The sequence below is a fragment of the Gigantopelta aegis genome, chromosome 6, assembly GCF_016097555.1.
Source record: "Gigantopelta aegis isolate Gae_Host chromosome 6, Gae_host_genome, whole genome shotgun sequence".
NCBI classification, from domain to species: domain Eukaryota; kingdom Metazoa; phylum Mollusca; class Gastropoda; order Neomphalida; family Peltospiridae; genus Gigantopelta; species Gigantopelta aegis.
In genome coordinates this window covers 94,249,092-94,267,577 of record NC_054704.1, presented here as the reverse complement: position 1 = coordinate 94,267,577, position 18,486 = coordinate 94,249,092, and the positions used below count along the sequence as shown (strand labels likewise).

Sequence of the window (18,486 nt, the reverse complement as noted above, 5' to 3'; positions counted from 1 at the left end):
CAAAACTTAAGTTAGGTATTTGAGTACATAGACCTACATGTCACATTAAACAAAGGCTAGTACTTGTGTAATTACATGTCACAGAGTCACACGTGCATAAATCAAAACAAAGTTAAATACCCCATACACTGTAAATGACTAATAAATATATGAAAACAAAAATATAGCATATTACATTTCGTTCTCGTGGCTAACGTGAATGCGCGAGATTTCTAAATTTATAATAGTGTGGTATATTTCCGGTTTGCCGGAAATGGCCGAATTAAATCTCATGGAAATTAAAAATATTTACGGTCCAGTTTTGTCATTTTTGTGCACTTTTTGGCGAGGTATGGATACTTTTGTAGATTTATTTTGCATTTATTACAACCATCACAAGTGAAAAGCGATTTTTAAGAGAGTTTTGGCGTTTCGTTGTAATGAACACTGTCAACCTGTAAAGTACCGTAAACTACCGATCGGTGATTTTTAATGGGTGATCGCTGGACATTTTTAAAAGATATTTGTTCTATTGCTATGTATAGTGTGCACCCCCATTTTTAACCTGTATTTTCTGGAAAAAAAGTGCGCATAATACACGGGAAAATACGGTAATAGAGAGAAGTTAAAATGTTTTAAGTCTAAATGGGGAAATAGTGTCTAAAAATAACTAGAGCTGGTCTCAATAATCATTACTCCTCAGTCGAACGTGCGTTTTTAGAATTATGAAAAATGCATTTTTGGATATTGCGAAACCTGGATGTCCAGAACCACTTCAGGTGTATGAAAATTAATATTGTAAATAATAAAATGTAAGTACTTCTAATTTGAAATTATAAAAAACACTTTAAAAGTGAGAAATATGTTGTAGTGTTTAAAAACTATGATCTGTCACTTTAAACACCTGTGTTGAAAAGGCACCATCAAACTTTGTACAATCTGCCCTGTGTGGACAGTTAAAGTTTGTTTTGTTTAACGACACCACTAGAGCACATTGATTAATTAATCATCGGCTATTGGATGTCAAGCGTTTGGTCATTCTGACTCATAGTCATCAGACGAAAGCCGCTACATTGTTCCTAATGCAGCAAGGGATCTTTAATATGCACTTTCCCACAGACAGGACAGCATATACGGCCTTTATCCAGTTGTGGTGCACCTGTTGGAATGAGAATGTGTGGACAAAGTGTCATTCTTACTGGTGTGACGTCGACTGGCGAGAGTCTGTCCAGCCTCTCCATGGACCGGTGTTTGGTGAGCGATGAGGTAGACGGAGAGTAAGAAGTGTAGGGTGAGCTCGGACGGTTGAATCGGCTACTGTAGCTAGACCGGTACAGGAACGGGCTCACCGATCGCGGTCGCACTGGCATGATGTCATTACGTCGACGCTGAGATGTCAGTTCTGCAACCTCTGCGTCTACGTAAAAAACAACAACAATACAACTGCTTTACAAGATGAAAAACAAATATATATGTGGATTAGGCGTAGTAAAACAAGCTGTTTGGTTCTGGATACCTGACTGTCCCTAGATTTTTGGTGCTGACCCAAATGTTTTTTTTTACCTTTTTTTTTTTTTTTTTTTTTTTTTACCAGTTTTATTTAATAATCCATTAAAATCAATCCTAATTTTCGTCAACTCTAAATACAACAACTGCAGAAAATGAAAAGCTTCCAATATTGAGAGCCATTTGGCTGATTCACAAGTTTCAAGCAGTTCCGAATGAATCTGAGAACAAGTTGCGATGTAAGCCAATGGAGTCTTCCAGTTCCATGTACAAAGTAGAATTTTAAAAATGTGCACATTCAAAACAGGTGATATTTAAGTCCATTTCAAATAAAACAACATTCTCTAAATTATTTTCATGCATTCTCCCTCCCGGTGTCAGATTTGAAGCCAGCTGTACAGCAGACGTAAATGATCACGATATCGTTCTGGATGATTCGAACGTCACTGTTGGCCAGCTGGCCGAGCGTTTCTGTATTAAATACATAAACTTTTCTTCCACAACTGATGAACACCATGATATACCTCCAGTCACCCATGTCAAAAATACGTTTGATATCCTTATGGCAAGCCAAAATCAACGAGACTATGTTATTATAGATAGTAATATATTATCAGGAGCCAGGAACACCGAGCTTAGCAGAATATAATATTGTGAAATGTATAAACCTATAATATACCTGTATTCTCATACTCACCTCCACTGATTCATTCAAACTTTACATTTTAATTACGGTTGTCAGATTTGATATTAAACTTTTTTCCAATGAACAAATTAGTGTTATTTTAGTGTCATTGTATTTTATAACCTTACAGTGTAGTATTAGACTTGGCTGGTGTTTACATTACCGATTGTGGTTGGACTAGGTTCAGACATGGGGGGTTTTATGTCTAGAAAATAATTAATCATTCTGATTAGAGTATGTATTGTCAATTGCACTGTAACACAAAGAAAAGAGCTTTGAAAATATTTATCTGGAGTACTATTCAGCAAATATTAATAGCTTAAAAATGGGGAGAAATAAAAAATTTTAAATAAAAGGTTTTCCTTACCTACCTACCCTAATTTTTTTTGGCATGTAACAGGAACCAAACTTTTTTTTTTACTTGGCCTTAAGTAAACTTCTCTTTTGTTATATAATAAGTCTATCTTGAACAAATAATTAAACATCAGTGTTCAGCAGAGAATGATTTATTGACAGATATGTGGCATCACACAGATAATAAGACAGGAAACCTGATGATGCTATTCTTTCCAGTCAATACCAATACCAATACCAAAGGAGTTAACGTGCACATTCAGAGCAAGCTGTTGTAGCACACGCCTGTCCAGGACAGGAAAGGATAGGGGTTGAAGAAGGGACCGCCTGCACTGGCAGGTGCAAGGGAGCACCAGCAGTCCAATCGAGGTTGGTAACAGGCGGGAGGTAATATGGTGCTATGTAATTTGGAATGTCCCGTAGGATTAAGCCAAAGAGAAATGGTGCACATTTTAATGAAGGAAATTTGGCGCAATTTTGATGGTCATTCAAATGTGAAAGGTAGAGAGCTACATATAGGTTTTGATTTTAGTAGGCCGAGAAAAGCTCGTTATTTTTTTTCCAGTCAGCAGCAACAGATCTTTTATATACATGTATGCAACATCCCATAGATAGGACAGTACATACAAACAACCTTTGTTATACCAGTTGTGGATCACTGGGTGGAACTAGAAATAGACCAGTGGGCCTACCAATCGATCCTAGACCTACTGATCGATCCTAGACCTACCGTGCATCAGGTGAGTGTTTTACCACTGAGCTATATCTAGCCACTTTAGGAAGCTGCTGCCAGTGACGTTCAGTGGCAAACGATACCACCACCGACGCCTACATCTCATGCTAACAATTAGACATGTCTGCTCTCTCAGTGGATACAGCCACCTACGTTTCTCACAGAGAATCCTACTCCTTGCTCATTTACTTGTCGTTCGGTTTGGTTTTACTCTCAGAATGTCAGTATTTTCATTCATTTGTATAAGCACAATAATTCCATTAAACAGAAAATAATGTCCAGTTAATGAATGGTTATTTTCTTTGTGGTTATTTAATAAATGAGATTTTACTACCTACCATCATCATCATCATCCAGTAGATATTTTGAGCGGTAAACTGGCAGTGGGTCATCATATGGATCCCGGTAAACCTGAACAAATGATTAATGATATTAAGAAAAACGGCATGATTACAAAAAACTACAAAATAAAAGACTGTAGTTAGAAATCTTATACTCATTTGATATTTTAAAAATATTGAGTTACATGATGATGTACATTATATATATATTTTATGGAACTATATTAATTATTACACCTCAGTGTTCATGACTGGAATTTGTAAAAAAATTCAGGACATAATATTATATAGACATGTACACATGTATGTATAAACAATGGATGTATAACACTCCAAATTGAGCTGTAATTTGTCCTATTAAATTTATATATCACAGTATAAAACAAATAAAAATAAACATTAATTTGTTTTATTTGTTTTAAACTCTTTTCTAAAAATAATACTAGTCTAAGAATTAAATGTTTAAGCTATGTGACAATAAATGTATTAATGACATATTAAAGATAAAAATAAAATATACAGACTGGACATTAGTTTATTTCATGTGCATGCTAGTTAGGGTCTACACGAGTACTTGAGTAATTAGGCACGGGGCGAGTCTTGCAAGATGCTAGTCATCAACAATTCATGCAACATAAACATCCTTTAGTATTTCTGAATATTATAAGGCTTACACATGACAGACTACAACTTAATTAATTCCTGTAAGTTTTATACACAATTAACACATAATACTTTTACAGCTATGCAGTGATGTCATTAATAGGCAGGAACGCAGATAATTAAAAAATAAATGCTTCCTGCATGTTTAATAATAATACATCAATATCTAAGATAAACCAATGAAATCAAGTGTTTCTGAGGTTTAGTATCAACTTAATTCTGGAACCGACAGAAAGATCCGGCTTTAATTTAATTTCCACCAGCTGATTCTATTGTTAATGGCATCACAGCTAGGTGTAACAATAACAACTATTATACAATATAATGTTGATACAATGCATTAGATGTAGCAAAACGTAATAAACAAATACCCACAGCATACAAATGGAACAAACAACTGCAATAAGTGTAATGTTTGAAGACAACAAAGCACAATCACTGATGCAGCTTATATTGAAAGTGAAATGCATAATATACAAAACACAACATTAATCATAAACCACCCCTTCTGTTTAAATTTTGTTTTTTAAATTGCAATTTAAAGGCGGTCCTAAAACGATAGACCCTGAATGGGAAAATGTACTTACATTTCAAATTTAAACAACTGAATAATGGGTTTTTTACACCATCATGGTATTACATGTAGTTTAGTTTGTTTTGCTTAACGACACCACTAGAGCACATTGATTTATTAAACATTGGCTATTGGATGTCAAACATTTGGTAATTTTGACAGTCTTAGAAAGGAAACCCGCTACATTTTTCCATTAGTGGCAAGAGATCTTTTATATGCACCATCCCACAGACAGGATAGCACATACCACAGCCTTTGATATACCAATCATGGTGCACTGGCTAGAACGAGAAATAACCCAATGGGCCCACCGATGGGAATGAACCTCAACCAACCTCGCCCTTTACCACTGGGCTATACGTCCTGCCCAACATGATGGTATTAAGTATTAATACATTTTAAATGAGATGTACGCTACACTGAATGTAAAAATGCTCGTTTGGTAGCTAGATTACCTTACTCAGGAGGTACCTGTGTCTCAGACTGGGGTAGTCTGTGTAATCATAGTCGCTGTAGCTTCCTACAAAACAGAAAGGGTAGCAACATGCAGCATGCACTATAACTTCATAAACACTCAGTACATCTGTACTCAACAAAATAAACTAAGGGCCTGTAGAGAGATTTTGGACAGTTTTTGTTAGTGTTAAATATGTTAGCAAGTTTTGATCATAGAACAGATTTTTAAATGCTGCTTAGATTAACTGAAAAATGTTATTATTATTAACAATCAACAATAATGCAATGTTTGTACACTTTGAAAAACCACAAACGAGATATTTATTTTATACCAGAAGTACTTGTATGCTGAAAATATTTACTGACCCTTAATTTTGTTGAGTATACACCTGCACTTGGCCGAGGAACTAGCTAGTGTTTAGCAGTGATAAAAGGTTTGCCAATAATATCAGAACTCTGTTGAAATAATTTTTAGTGTAGAACAAGAGCAAGTAGCCAAAAGCTGCATGATTGTTTGGAGGGTTTTGGGGCATGCTATCTCATGAACATTTGTTTTTAATATTACTTTATGATTGACAAAACAAAAATGGGGGCAAATAGATTATTATAAGGCTAAAAATGTCAATCAGTAAGTTGGATATGATACATTCATGTGGCATATTTAGAATAAGTAACTAATCCTTTAATTTGTTAATCCTTTTACTACACTTTGTTTTTAATATTGACAAATAGCAGTCATTGTTCGTGTTAAGGTCTATCCATTGATTGAGGCCAGAGGCTTTGATGCCTGCTAAACAAACAGAATGGAATAAAAAGAAAACAAAACAAATAAACAGCAAAAGAAACCAAACAAGTATTTTAAAAAAAAGAAAAAAGAAAAGTCAAACAATGTAATTAGTAATCAGGCAACAACCATGAAATGACGACTTTGATTGATAGCCTTTTGAAATAAATGACTATTTAAATAAAAGAAATTTAATGTTCTAATAATTTCTGTTTTTGTGATGCATACGTATTCAGTGATCATACAACATAACATTTCAGTGGAATTCTTGACGCAGCAAGATGAGATGTGGTTCCATTACTAAGCTACCTATTTTAAGCAAAAGCATTCCCCACTTTATCTTAAGTCATTGTAATTGAAGAGATCACAGGATTAGAGTTTCACTTTTCTGGGACATGGTGGTTGTGGAAGAGATCTAATGCTTTGAAAATGCACACACACAGTGCAGTACAGTACAGTACAGTACAGTAGAACTAAATGCACAACACATCTCCATTTCAACTGTCAGGAAGTCAGGAATTCCACAAGAAATATACACTGGATGAATGGTAACTGTACTAGTATAATGAAACCTATTTGTCCAGATGAAGCTAGGAGACTCAACTAATGGAGTTTGGTTGATATAATTATTTGATTTTACCGGTACGACAATAGGTTATTGTGCATGTGCATGCAGTAAACATTTACAATGCATGCAGCAATCTCAGGCGCAGATCCACAATTGTTTTCAGGGGTGTGTGTGTGTCTACATACAAGTACTGAAACAGAAGTTTTATATTAGTGGTGTATCCACTATAAAATAAGTGGAATCTTTTTTTTTTAATTCATTAAAAGGGTGGGTCCAGACCCCCTCGAACCCCCACCCTGGATCCACGCCCGAAGCTACCCAAGTCTGCATGCAAAGGCACAGCATTCGACTAAAATCGATCAAGTTGAAATAACGATCATGTTGAAATAACGATCATGCCTCGATGTTCCTACCCAGCACTCCTCACAATAGAGACCCGTCGGATGGAAGTTACGGCCGTGACCCCAGTATGGCCGTCCCATGTGGCGCTCATAGGCCTCACAAACCATACAGCTTTTGTCGGGAGATTTAGCTACATACTCACAAAAGTTGGCTAATAGCAAAGAAAAAGAAAGAGAGACAAAGAGTTTTTATATAAAACTATACTTTTAGCATTAACTGTAAATCAAAATAAGTTACAAAATGTAGTAAATAAGTGAGTGAAAGTTTGAAAATGTAACAGCATTCTGGTAAGATGTAGTTAAAACAGTACAATTCTTAGAGTAAAGGAACAGACACTTGCCACTTATTTAATAAGACCCTGCATAGCACATTCTAAATTATGGCATGGTGTCTTGAAAAGTTTGTTTTGTTTAACGACACCACTAGAGCACATTGATTTATTAATCATTGACTACTGGATATCAACCATTTGGTAATTCTGACATGTAGTTATAAGAGGAAACCCGCCACATTTTTCCTAATGCAGCAAGGGATCTTTTATATGCACTTTCCCATAGACAGGAAAGCACATACCATAGCATTTGACCAGCTGTGGTGCACTGGCTGGAACGAGAAAACCCCCAATAACTTGAATGGGTCCACAGAGGTGGTTTGATCCTGCGATGCAAGCACCTCAAGCGAGCACTCAACTGACTGAGCTAAATCCCCCCCCCCGGAATGACGTCTAAGACCTACATGTATTAATGATTTCATCAGCTGAAAACAAGAAACCTGCTACGATCACACACATGTAGGCTACTTGTACGCAATAGCAACAAGTGATATCATTGTATTTGCATTCCCACAGACAGAAAAACGCATACCATGGCTGTTGGTATACACATGTGACCATCTATGGGCAAGCCCGGCAAAGTTGCAAACTGGAATTCATACACAATGGTATTTTAAGTAATTAACCTTTTCTAGTAAGTAAATCGTACAAATTTAAACTGTTTGAAATTTGATAATTAGATGCAGAGCTTAAAGCCCCACACCCTAGTTCCATCAAGCAAAAATAAATTATAATTTGGTTAATCTACAAACCTGTAACACACTTAGATCACGTTTTTATCAAATCGAGTGAAAAAGCAGGTTTTATATTGATGTCCCATGTCCCAATTGCTTGAAATAATTTTGAAAGTTAGTATTCTGATGTCACCGGTAGAAGCACAACAATGCCTACATCACGACAAATTTCACAGACTTGGAGTGCGTTCGTTTCACCTCTCCTGGACATGTTCCAACTGTTCTGTCCTGGTTGTATCCCCTCTCCAAATATCGTAAGACTTATCAAAATTATTGGTTTTAAGGGTTTGTAACGTTTTGTATTGAGACACTTACTTGTCTGAACTTTATTGTTACTGAAAATGTTCACGAACTGTGAAGAAAAATCTCACAAATGAACAACAACAAATCGGATGTTGATTGCACGAACCGTGCACGAGAAAACAAACCGAACCAAAATGATAACGGCCACGTGATATACCAACGTCTGTGACACTGAAATGGAAATATCCCCTCTAAAAATAGATTGGACCTCGCTTGCTTAACGTTTTTTTCTCGACAACACGTCTTGTGAAAAAATGCAAAAAATGCATTTCGTGGTTTTACAAACATCAGGATTACCAAAAAGCACTTCAGGTGAATGGAAATGTGTATTCTAAATAAAATGTAAGTAAAGTGCAATTTTATTTGTGAAAAATGGGTTTTAATAGCAAAAAACAACGCTGTAATGTTTAACAAATAAACGTAACTAGGGTGTGTCATTTTAAGCTGTAATTTATAATTATATAGCTACATGAAAGGCATATATTCCTACAATGTTTAAAAACAACACTCATTATGTTGTGTTTTAACTTATCAGATGGCATATTAGCCTCAATGTCAGAACTTTATTTGACCAAACCAAACAACAATGTATCTAAGATTTGTTCACCAACAATAGGCAAAAAAGTTGTGTTTATTTATAACTCTATGTGCTTTCATTAAAACCCTTTACATGTCTACATACATGTAATAGTCCTTCCCATCAATGAAAAGTGTTTTCTTACAATTGTATGTACATGTACTATCATTTTATTCATTTTTAACTGATTGTTTTTCAAATTGCACATATAAATAGTTGGGATTTTGGGGTGTTTTTTTCCAAAACATGTTTATTTTTCTTCTTATGTCAAATCAAACTGAAATTATTTACAAATTTACGATGTTCTTGGTGCTGGGAAGGACTATAGGTCAAATCCTTCATTGCTTACAGTAATGTGTGCTGTAATGAACAGAATTACAGCCCAGTGACACAACACCTCAGCACATTGTTTCAATCAGTTCCTATTACATTGTGAGATATGTGATATAACTGAAGAGCAAAATCTACCTAGACTGGTCCGACTGGGTGATCGGCTGAGGCTGTAACTCCTCCTCTTCTTCATGCGGGCATTCTTTTCTGCAGGACCACCGGGAATCCGACCAATCAGATCTTTATCAAGCTAAAACAGAATTATTTTTAACATAGTAACACTATACTGTAATGAACCCATCTCATTTCTTCCCTATCCTAGGCATAAAATTTGGCATGAACGATTTTGTCATTCGTCTGTCGGTTATGCAAAACCAATATCAACATAAACAACAGATCGTTCGTGCAAAAGCTGTAATCGTTCATCAGAAAATCTTTAAAAAAAATTATCAGTTTTTTGAAGAAAAAATAAGGCAGGCTACAGAAAGATACTGCAAAACCAATATCAACATAAACGATGAATTGTTCTAACCAGCTTTTCCTCCATCGTTCAACGTGTTCAACATTTACGGAAGTTTGCTGAAATTCTCAGACCTGATATTACAATATTCGGTGTATAAAGCACGTCACAGAACCTTTATGGGTAGTTTCTTAGAAGATTATATTATATACTTAGTGTTTTCCCTAACTTGTTTTATCATGGTGCAGCACCATGCCTCAATAGTACGCCATCTTGCCTTAATCAGCACCATGCTTCCGAGATTAAACAAGCCTTTTTCACTAACTAATTCTAAAATTGCATTTATAAAACACCCAAAAAGGTATTATTAATTAATAAAATATGCCTTTTATATCTTTTGCCATTCATTTATTAAAGCAAGCACATAAATTACATTAATGTTTATTTCAATTAATTTTGTGTATTTTTAATTTAAAAAAAAGTGCCCCCAAAATGGTGGAAATGCCCCAAAAGTGTTTGATCTACCATGCCTTGCCTAATTTCTAGGGAAATCACTAATACTGATGAAATTTAAGGACACCAATGAAAATAAAATATGTTAAACAATTATAGACGGGTGTCATGAAAATCTCTCTAACCGCTATTTCAAGCCAATTGGAATAAGTCGGCTGATTACGAATTCTCATCGGAGTTCAAGACTTGTATAGCTTCTTTTGGACTGAATCGAGGGCGGGTGGGGGGTGGGGGGTGGGGGACGCAACGATGAAGACGTAGCCCAGTGGTAAGGCGCGGGATCGATCCCCATTAGTGGGCTTATTTCTCGTTCCAGCCAGTCCACCACGACTGGTATATATCAAAGGCTGTGGTATTTACTACCCTATCTGTGGGATGGTGCATATAAAAGATCCCTTACTGCTAATCGAAAAGAGTAGCCCATGATGTGGCGACAGCAGGTTTACTCTTTCAATATCTGGGTGGTCCTTAACCATATGTCTGATGCCATATAACAGAAAATAAAATGTGTTGAGTGCATTGTTAAATAAAACATTTCTTCTTCGGACTGAATCGGGTCTATTAATAGCAAACGCAATGGCATTCTAGCGACTATATCTACTGCTAATATCGGCCAAAATGACCACTAATATTAACATTGTGACTATAAAAGCATGCCAATATATAACCTCATATGGCATATGGCTCATGCGAATGTACCTGTGCAGCTACCGTTAGATTGATTTAGTTTAACACCAATTTTGCCTGTCACAAGAGCACTCACCATGTATTACAGACATGCACCACAGTGCGCGAGATCTCGTGCCACCGTCGCAGGAAAATTGTGTTCTCGTTACTATGAATAGCATTTTACAGAATTTCTAATTTCCAACGAATCGAAACTGACGTTAATAATTTTTGGTTACATATAATATTGAGGTATTAAAATGTTTGGCAAATAGGCTATCATCTACAGATCAATAGTATACTTGTTTAAGACTAAATTGAAATTGGTTAAAAAATTAAAATTATTTCCCAAAAGAGGTCGATATCCGTGGGTCGGTCAGGTTAGGACAAAGAAACATAATTTTTATTTTTGCCTGGTAGCTTTTAAGTTTAGTCCTAGCACACATAAACTATATTTTGGTATTTATGATAGGAGAAATGCTACGAAAATCGCTCATCTTAGATTCTCATTTGAATATCGTTGCACATTAACCTTTTCATTTGTATATGAACTACTGAAGAAAAGCATTCATGTAAACACTAAAACCACACAAACGACATATTGGTTGTCTGAAAAATTCAAATTTTATGCCCTGCCGATCTGGCAGCTGCCATCATCCAACTTCTTTCATTGTCCACCTCTACACCCCAGTCCTTTCTCCAAATGCTTGTCTCTTGTGGCTATCTGTGCCACACACCTGTCATTCCCCGTCAGCTTTTAGCTGTGGGCTTAGTCTGACACTTTGGAGAGTGTTCAGTAGTTACTTCTGGCATCGTTAAGAGGCACATGTAACCACCTACTATTCTCCCCTACTACCGGCATTCGTTAGTTAAGAGCCATGGGTCAGACCAGCTTTATTAGTGGCAGAGGATGACGATGCCAGTAAGTGCAGGGAAATACACAGAGACTGCACCCACTGGAGGAAGTTGAGATAGGTAGGCAATGGTGTAGACAGCTCAGAAGACGGAGTTGGAAGAAACTGACCGAAAGTGTCAAAACAGATTGAAATCATGGGAGAAATTGGAAAGTTTGTTTTAATTTTAAAATTACTATTACCTTCCTGACCACAAATGGTGGTCGAGTGATAGAATCGGTGAGGTCGATATCTTCGAATCGTTTGCTGAGAGATGCTGACCTAGAACGAGAAATAGAAGCTATGGTAGGTTCTCTGTACCCCTCTGTTAACGTTAGTAAACAGCTGCAGTCAGTGTACAGCCTGTGAAGAGAAAAACAAAAGAAACAGGAGGAAATTTCAATGCACAGTAAAATGTAGTGTAATCATGATCTAGAGAATGTTCATGATTATATTTAAGAGTCAGAAAACTGCTCAGTACTAAACAGTGTATTTATTATTAGAACACAGTGTATGTCTTTAAATGTTAGCACTTAACGAGAACTGTCATTTTATTTTCTATAGATGTACAATTCGCTCATTACAGCTACATGTATCCAATCATATTTCATTGTTATTATTAAAAGATAAATACATTGCTATGAATGACTTGTGCACTCAAGTTGAAGCTGCCTGTGCCACTCTCAAAATTACAAAATATGAACTACATGTACTGTGATATTTTGCTACATGTACATTCTATTTGTATTTGACAGACTTTTTGTGAACTGCTGACATTTTTCATACATCATCAACACATTTGTGTACCACATATGCAGGATTATGACCCCACTCAACATTCTGACACATTTGGATATTGTGTTTCAGTAACAGCTAAATAATGGTTCCCATACTTTATAAAGTAAACATTGAACAAAATCAGATTTTGGCCAAAGGGCACTTGGGTCTGCCAGACAACAAAATATAGGTATAATCCTGCACATATGTCCTTAACCATTAACAAATGTCATACAGACTATTCTGGTAGTGCTTTACAACATAATAACATTACATTTCTAAAAAAAAAACTGTAGCAAAAAAAACAAACCCAGAAAGTGAAACCAACTACATGTAGAAACAAACAATGAAAACTACAATCTACAGCTGTTAGTACTGTACCTTTGGCAATATGACACAAGCTTGGTTATTACAAGACAAAATACACTTTGCATGTGGATTCATAACAGTGTTGCAAGAAAACCTAATGTACAGCTAGGTCAGAGTTCAGGCTATGATGTATGTAAAAAGATAGAAAAAGCCTTAGACTGTTAAAGTTAAAAGTTTGGTTTGTTTAATAATGCCACTATAAGGAAGGAAGGAAATGTTTTATTTAACGACGCACTCAACACATTTTATTTACGGTTATATGGTGTCAGACATATGGTTAAGGAACACACAGATATAGAGAGAGGAAACCCAGTCGCCACTTCATGGGCTACTCTTTTCGGTTAGCATCAAGGGATCTTTTATATATGCACCATCCCACAGACAGGATAGTACATACCACGGCCTTCGTTACACCAGCTGTGGAGCACTGGCTGGAATGAGAAATAACCCAACTGGTCCACCAATAGAGATCGATTCCAGACCGACCGTGCATCAAACAAATGCTAAATGACTGGACTACATCCCGCCCCTCAATGCCAGTGAAAAGCACATTATTTAATCATCGTCTATTTGGTCATTCTTACATGTAGTCTTAAGAGAAAACCCATTACATTTTTCCATTAGAGCAAACGGATACTTTATATATAATCTGCCATAGACAGACCATCACATATCACTGCCTTTGATATACCAGCCATGGACCACTGGTTGGGATGGGAAAAACCCAAAGGGTCCACCGAGGTTTGATCCTAGACAACAGATTGATATTTGCTAACTTAATTACAAACTATAAGATGAGTTCCTCTATTCCAGGCATGATACTGAGAAAAATACATCTTCTAAAGGTAATGTCAAATTAAATTTTTTAATCACAAGATTTTCTCCACATTCAAGTGAATTAGTAATGTTCAAACAAACAAAATTCAATAGCAATTTTGTATTGGAATTTTTCCAGCGTTCTTAAAAAGGAAACATTGTGTATTCAGTTTATAGTTATTGTAAGGAGATGCAAAGTGACAAAGTGATGTCAGTGGAATACTGAAGTCATTTAAATTAAAAATTAGCCATATTATTACAATGCTTCGCCACATTAACATAAAAACTGGTCTACTAACCTTGACCCATGTCAAAATTCTATAACAAGCAGTCAACCCTGTTTACAAGTCGGTATGTTTTTATTTTTCATAATTCTGGATCAAGATGAAGTTTCAAAAGATGAAATAAATAAAAAGTACCTTTTGCCCAATATACCTGTATCATATCAAAATATTACTGTTGGATATATTTTATTTATCGAGTATGAAGAAGAAGTTTGTTTTGTCTAATGACACCACTAGAGCACATTGATTAATCAATCATCGGCTATTGGATGTCAAACATTTGGCCATTCTTACTCATAGTCATCAGAAGAAACCCGCTACATTTTTCCTAATGCAACAAGGGATCTTTTATATGTACTATCCCACAGACAGGATAGCACATACCACAGCCTTTGATATACCAGTCGTGGTGCACTGGCTGGAACGAGAAATAGCCCAATGGGCCCACCAATGGAGATTATTGAGTACGAAGCCAAATCAAGGGTGTGAAAAGTGATTGTTGTAGACTTTGGTAATTGACCATCATACTTGAACGCGATATGTCTAAGCTAAATGGCCGTGCCCTCTAATTTGTTAAATTTGAGGCCTGTAATAATTTTGATTTAAAAACCGACAACTTCTGTTTAACTTTGAACTGAAACTTGGCACTCATTAAAAAAAAGAAGAAGTAAATATTCAGTTAAATAACAAATAAATATTCTGATCAACATGTATGCACATGTGATCGACTAGTTTAAAATTAACTTAACAAAAGACAGTTACAAATTTATTTAAAACATTTAACATCATAATCCAAACATCAATCATTGAATATCTACTTCTGGTTCTGTTAATACAATGAATTGCTTACATGCAATATTAGTATTGTTAACTACAAAACACTCCATAAAATATTGATGGCAGACATCTTGAATTCTTGCCACAGCTTACCTTCCTCTTTTAGGACTGCAAACATGTTTTAACCGTAACCGCCGCAGTCTCTGCAAGATGCAAATAAAAATAAAAACTTTAAAAAATACAAAAGTATTAAAAAAATTTAACAAATAATTATACTTAATAAAAATATTTATCTACCATAAATAAATTAAATTAATTCATCAAAAAACAAATTTCCAGTGTTCATTTGCTGTAGCCACATAACATAATTAAAAGTGATTGCACTGAATGAAATAAAACTGCGAAACATAAATAAATGCATTGTTTCTAAGAAGCTATTTACATGACATTGTGTATTTGAAATTTTACAAACAAAATCTATGCACAGGATAATCACTTTAGTAATAATGATTCCACCCTTCATGGCATTCAGTCACACGAAGAAGTGTAAATTTAGAAGTAAATACTAATACCCTTTCCTCTTCTAAAGCCTCATCTAGGGCATCCAGTTCAGGAGAATACGATTCCTTAATGACAGTTGACGTTGAAAACTCAAGCTTGGGTGCGATGCCCTGAGGAACAAAATATAACAAACATGAATCAAAATCATTTAACAGGGGTGCAGAAATGGAACATGTCACTAGCCCGCTGGACCAGAACCAACTAAAATTTACTAGCCCACAATAATTTCTACTAGTCTATAGAATAATATATTATTAATAATATTATAATATACAGTGTCTTCACTTCAAATGATATATATGAATATATTGACAAAACATTATTAAGAACACCTGGTAAGTGATCAACATCACGTGGCAAACAAAATCAACAAGATAGATCGCCCGTTGGACTTGTCGTTGCATTTTTTAACTCGTCCGTCAGAATTTTTACTCGCATTTGGCGAGTGGGTGATTACTTTCTGCACCCCTGATTTACATGAAATTAAATTCATATTAATTAATAAGTTACACTGAATTTAATAAATAAACCTACTTATGTATGTTTTTATTAACACAATATATATGTATTAACCATCTTCAAGCAAATAAATGCATTGCAAAGAGTATTTACATGAAATTTTTCAAAGATAGATTAAAGATTTTTTTTTGTAATTTTTACAATGCCTGTATACACTTCACATCAGTAAAGTAAAGTATGTTTTATTTAACGACGCCGCTAGAGCACATTGATTTTTTATCTTATCATCGGCTATTGGACGTTAAACATATGGTCATTCTGACACTGTTTTTAGAGGAAACCCGCTGTCGCCACATAGGCTACTCTTTTTACGACAGGCAGCAAGGGATCTTTTATTTGCGCTTCCCACAGGCAGGATAGCACAAACCATGGCCTTTGTTGAACCAGTTATGGATCACTGGTCAGTGCAAGTGGTTTACACCTACCCATTGAGCCTTGCGGAGCACTCACTCAGGGTTTGGAGTCGGTATCTCGATTAAAAATCCCATGCCTCGACTGGGATCCGAACCCAGTACCTACCAGCCTGTAGACCGATGGCCTGCCACGACGCCACCGAGGCCGGTCTTCACATCAGTAAGTTAAGACAATAGAGACACGTGAAGTAATCCTTGCACATGCATATATATTGTTAAAAAAAAGTAGGGGAACTCTAATAAGAATTTACAACTGCCAAGATTGTAAGGTATATTACATGTAGCTGTGGGGAATGGTTATATGATAATACTGAATTAATTGGGACATTACAATTGGTAGTTCAGTATTACAGTAGGTCAGAAGTGAAATTTGAAAGTTGAAGGTTTTTTTATCAGTAAATCGCAAATTCAAATAAAAATGACTAAAAGCAAAACAATAACAACTGTATGATCAATAGAATGAAAAAGATTGACAGAAATAATGTTCCACAGTGATTAATGGACTTTCCTGGAAATTGTCAAAATCAAGAATGATACCCCATGCATGTGTACGGGGCAACTGCATGATGCACGTACAAACTATGGAATGTGTTTCGGTGTGTTCATAAACAGACCTGAATACTAGAATGTCTGTGGTCAAAACATATGTCCGGTCTAATAGTTGATATTAACATTAATATTTCAGGTTCCTCTACTTTTTTTGAAGAGTATATATCCACTTACAGGAAAGGCCACGGTGCGAGACAGAAGCATTTCTCTTGACGTTGAGGTGTAGGTTGGTGCCAGCGAGGGATAGGGATAGAGAAAGTCTCTCAGGTTGGTTGAGAATGTAGCCAATCGCACGCCTCCATCGGTGTATTCAGATAGCTGGACCAGCTCAAAGACGACAAGCTCATCTGGCAAACAAAACAAAAAACACTTCACAATATAATACGGTTACTCAGGATTACATGTGTAAGGTTGTGTAAGGTTGAATATATAAAAAACATTACAATACAAGTGGGGCAAATAACTAGTATTTGTCTTTAAAAAAGTGAGAAACACTGATTCATGGCTTTGTTACACTCATGTAATATCATAAATGGCTGCCAGCACAAACAATGGTGCTGGTGAGAACTTTAAACTGGTACATGTTTACAGGTTTGACTAGCACCACGGTGGCCTTAACCCTGGATGTGGAGATTAGCAACCCTTAAATGAGTGTATACCTGATATATATATACATGTAGCAAATGCTATCAATGTCAGAAGCCAATCGGAAGGCTTTTTAGCTGTCCTCTGTCAGGGTGTGCATTATTTACAAATAATACAAACACATATTGGACAATAAATGCATTTTGCTACAATGTGATGGAGTGGGACATAGCCCACCTGTAAAGTACTCTCCGGATGAGCAGTCGATCTAGGATAGATCTCCATCAGTGGGCTCAGTGGCCTATTTCTTATTCCATGTATGTGTTGAATTTATTATCAAACAAATATTCTAAGAGTACTGCTATTAAAGAAATACATGTCCCCTACTGGGTTGAACACATTTTTGTATCTCATGTGAAAATGGTTAAAACACCATCGATGTAACAGTACATGATCATGCTATACACAAAATGTTAGCTCAATATATTGAGGCATTCACGGATGTGAGAGGGGCTGGAACAAAAAAGCTTACTGTGGCTGGGGTCCAGGGGCAACTCAAGGACCCCTAAGGAAAATTGTTGTTTGCAAACCCTGGAACTGCCAAAAATTGCATTCAATGCTAACAAATCTAAACTGGTTATAACTTATAATATACGGCACACATCATAAACTTGAAAAAATGGAAAAGTGCATTTACACGTTTCCACTTACCTCCCACATCCCTGGGCAGTGTAAATTGTTTTTCCTGAAAACACATTCTTTATATCCTAAGTTCAAGAGCCATAACACTTGTCACAAATATGGGTGAACCTCTAAGAAAGTCCAACTTGATCAGTAACAGTACAGATTACAGCTATATACAAGATTTCAGCTCAATATCTTGAGGCATTGCGAAGGGGAAATAGTCAGAAAAACTATATGTGGGACAGATGGACAGGCAGACGGACACAAAACCTAATCTCATTTGATGTACTTCAAAAATGT

At 35.9% G+C, this 18,486-nt stretch overlaps 1 protein-coding gene across 4 annotated transcripts in view; it reads right to left on the bottom strand.

The window, feature by feature from the left end:
* Positions 1 to 18,486, bottom strand: part of LOC121375796 (spermatogenesis-associated protein 6-like) — a 33,274-nt gene that overhangs the window by 11,127 nt on the left and 3,661 nt on the right. For 2 of the 4 annotated variants that reach the window (XM_041503447.1, XM_041503450.1), the window contains exons 4-11: positions 17,092 to 17,264; positions 15,448 to 15,546; positions 15,029 to 15,078; positions 12,056 to 12,215; positions 9,459 to 9,570; positions 7,057 to 7,196; positions 3,596 to 3,668; positions 1,179 to 1,396 (exon numbers count right to left, since the gene is read on the bottom strand). In XM_041503447.1, the coding sequence (XP_041359381.1) occupies positions 1,179 to 1,396; positions 3,596 to 3,668; positions 7,057 to 7,196; positions 9,459 to 9,570; positions 12,056 to 12,215; positions 15,029 to 15,078; positions 15,448 to 15,546; positions 17,092 to 17,264 (1,025 nt within the window). Of the gene's footprint in view, positions 1 to 1,178; positions 1,397 to 3,595; positions 3,669 to 5,290; positions 5,356 to 7,056; positions 7,197 to 9,458; positions 9,571 to 12,055; positions 12,216 to 15,028; positions 15,079 to 15,447; positions 15,547 to 17,091; positions 17,265 to 18,486 lie in introns of all 4 variants that reach the window. The other 2 variants (XM_041503448.1, XM_041503449.1) reach the window with 2 other exon arrangements.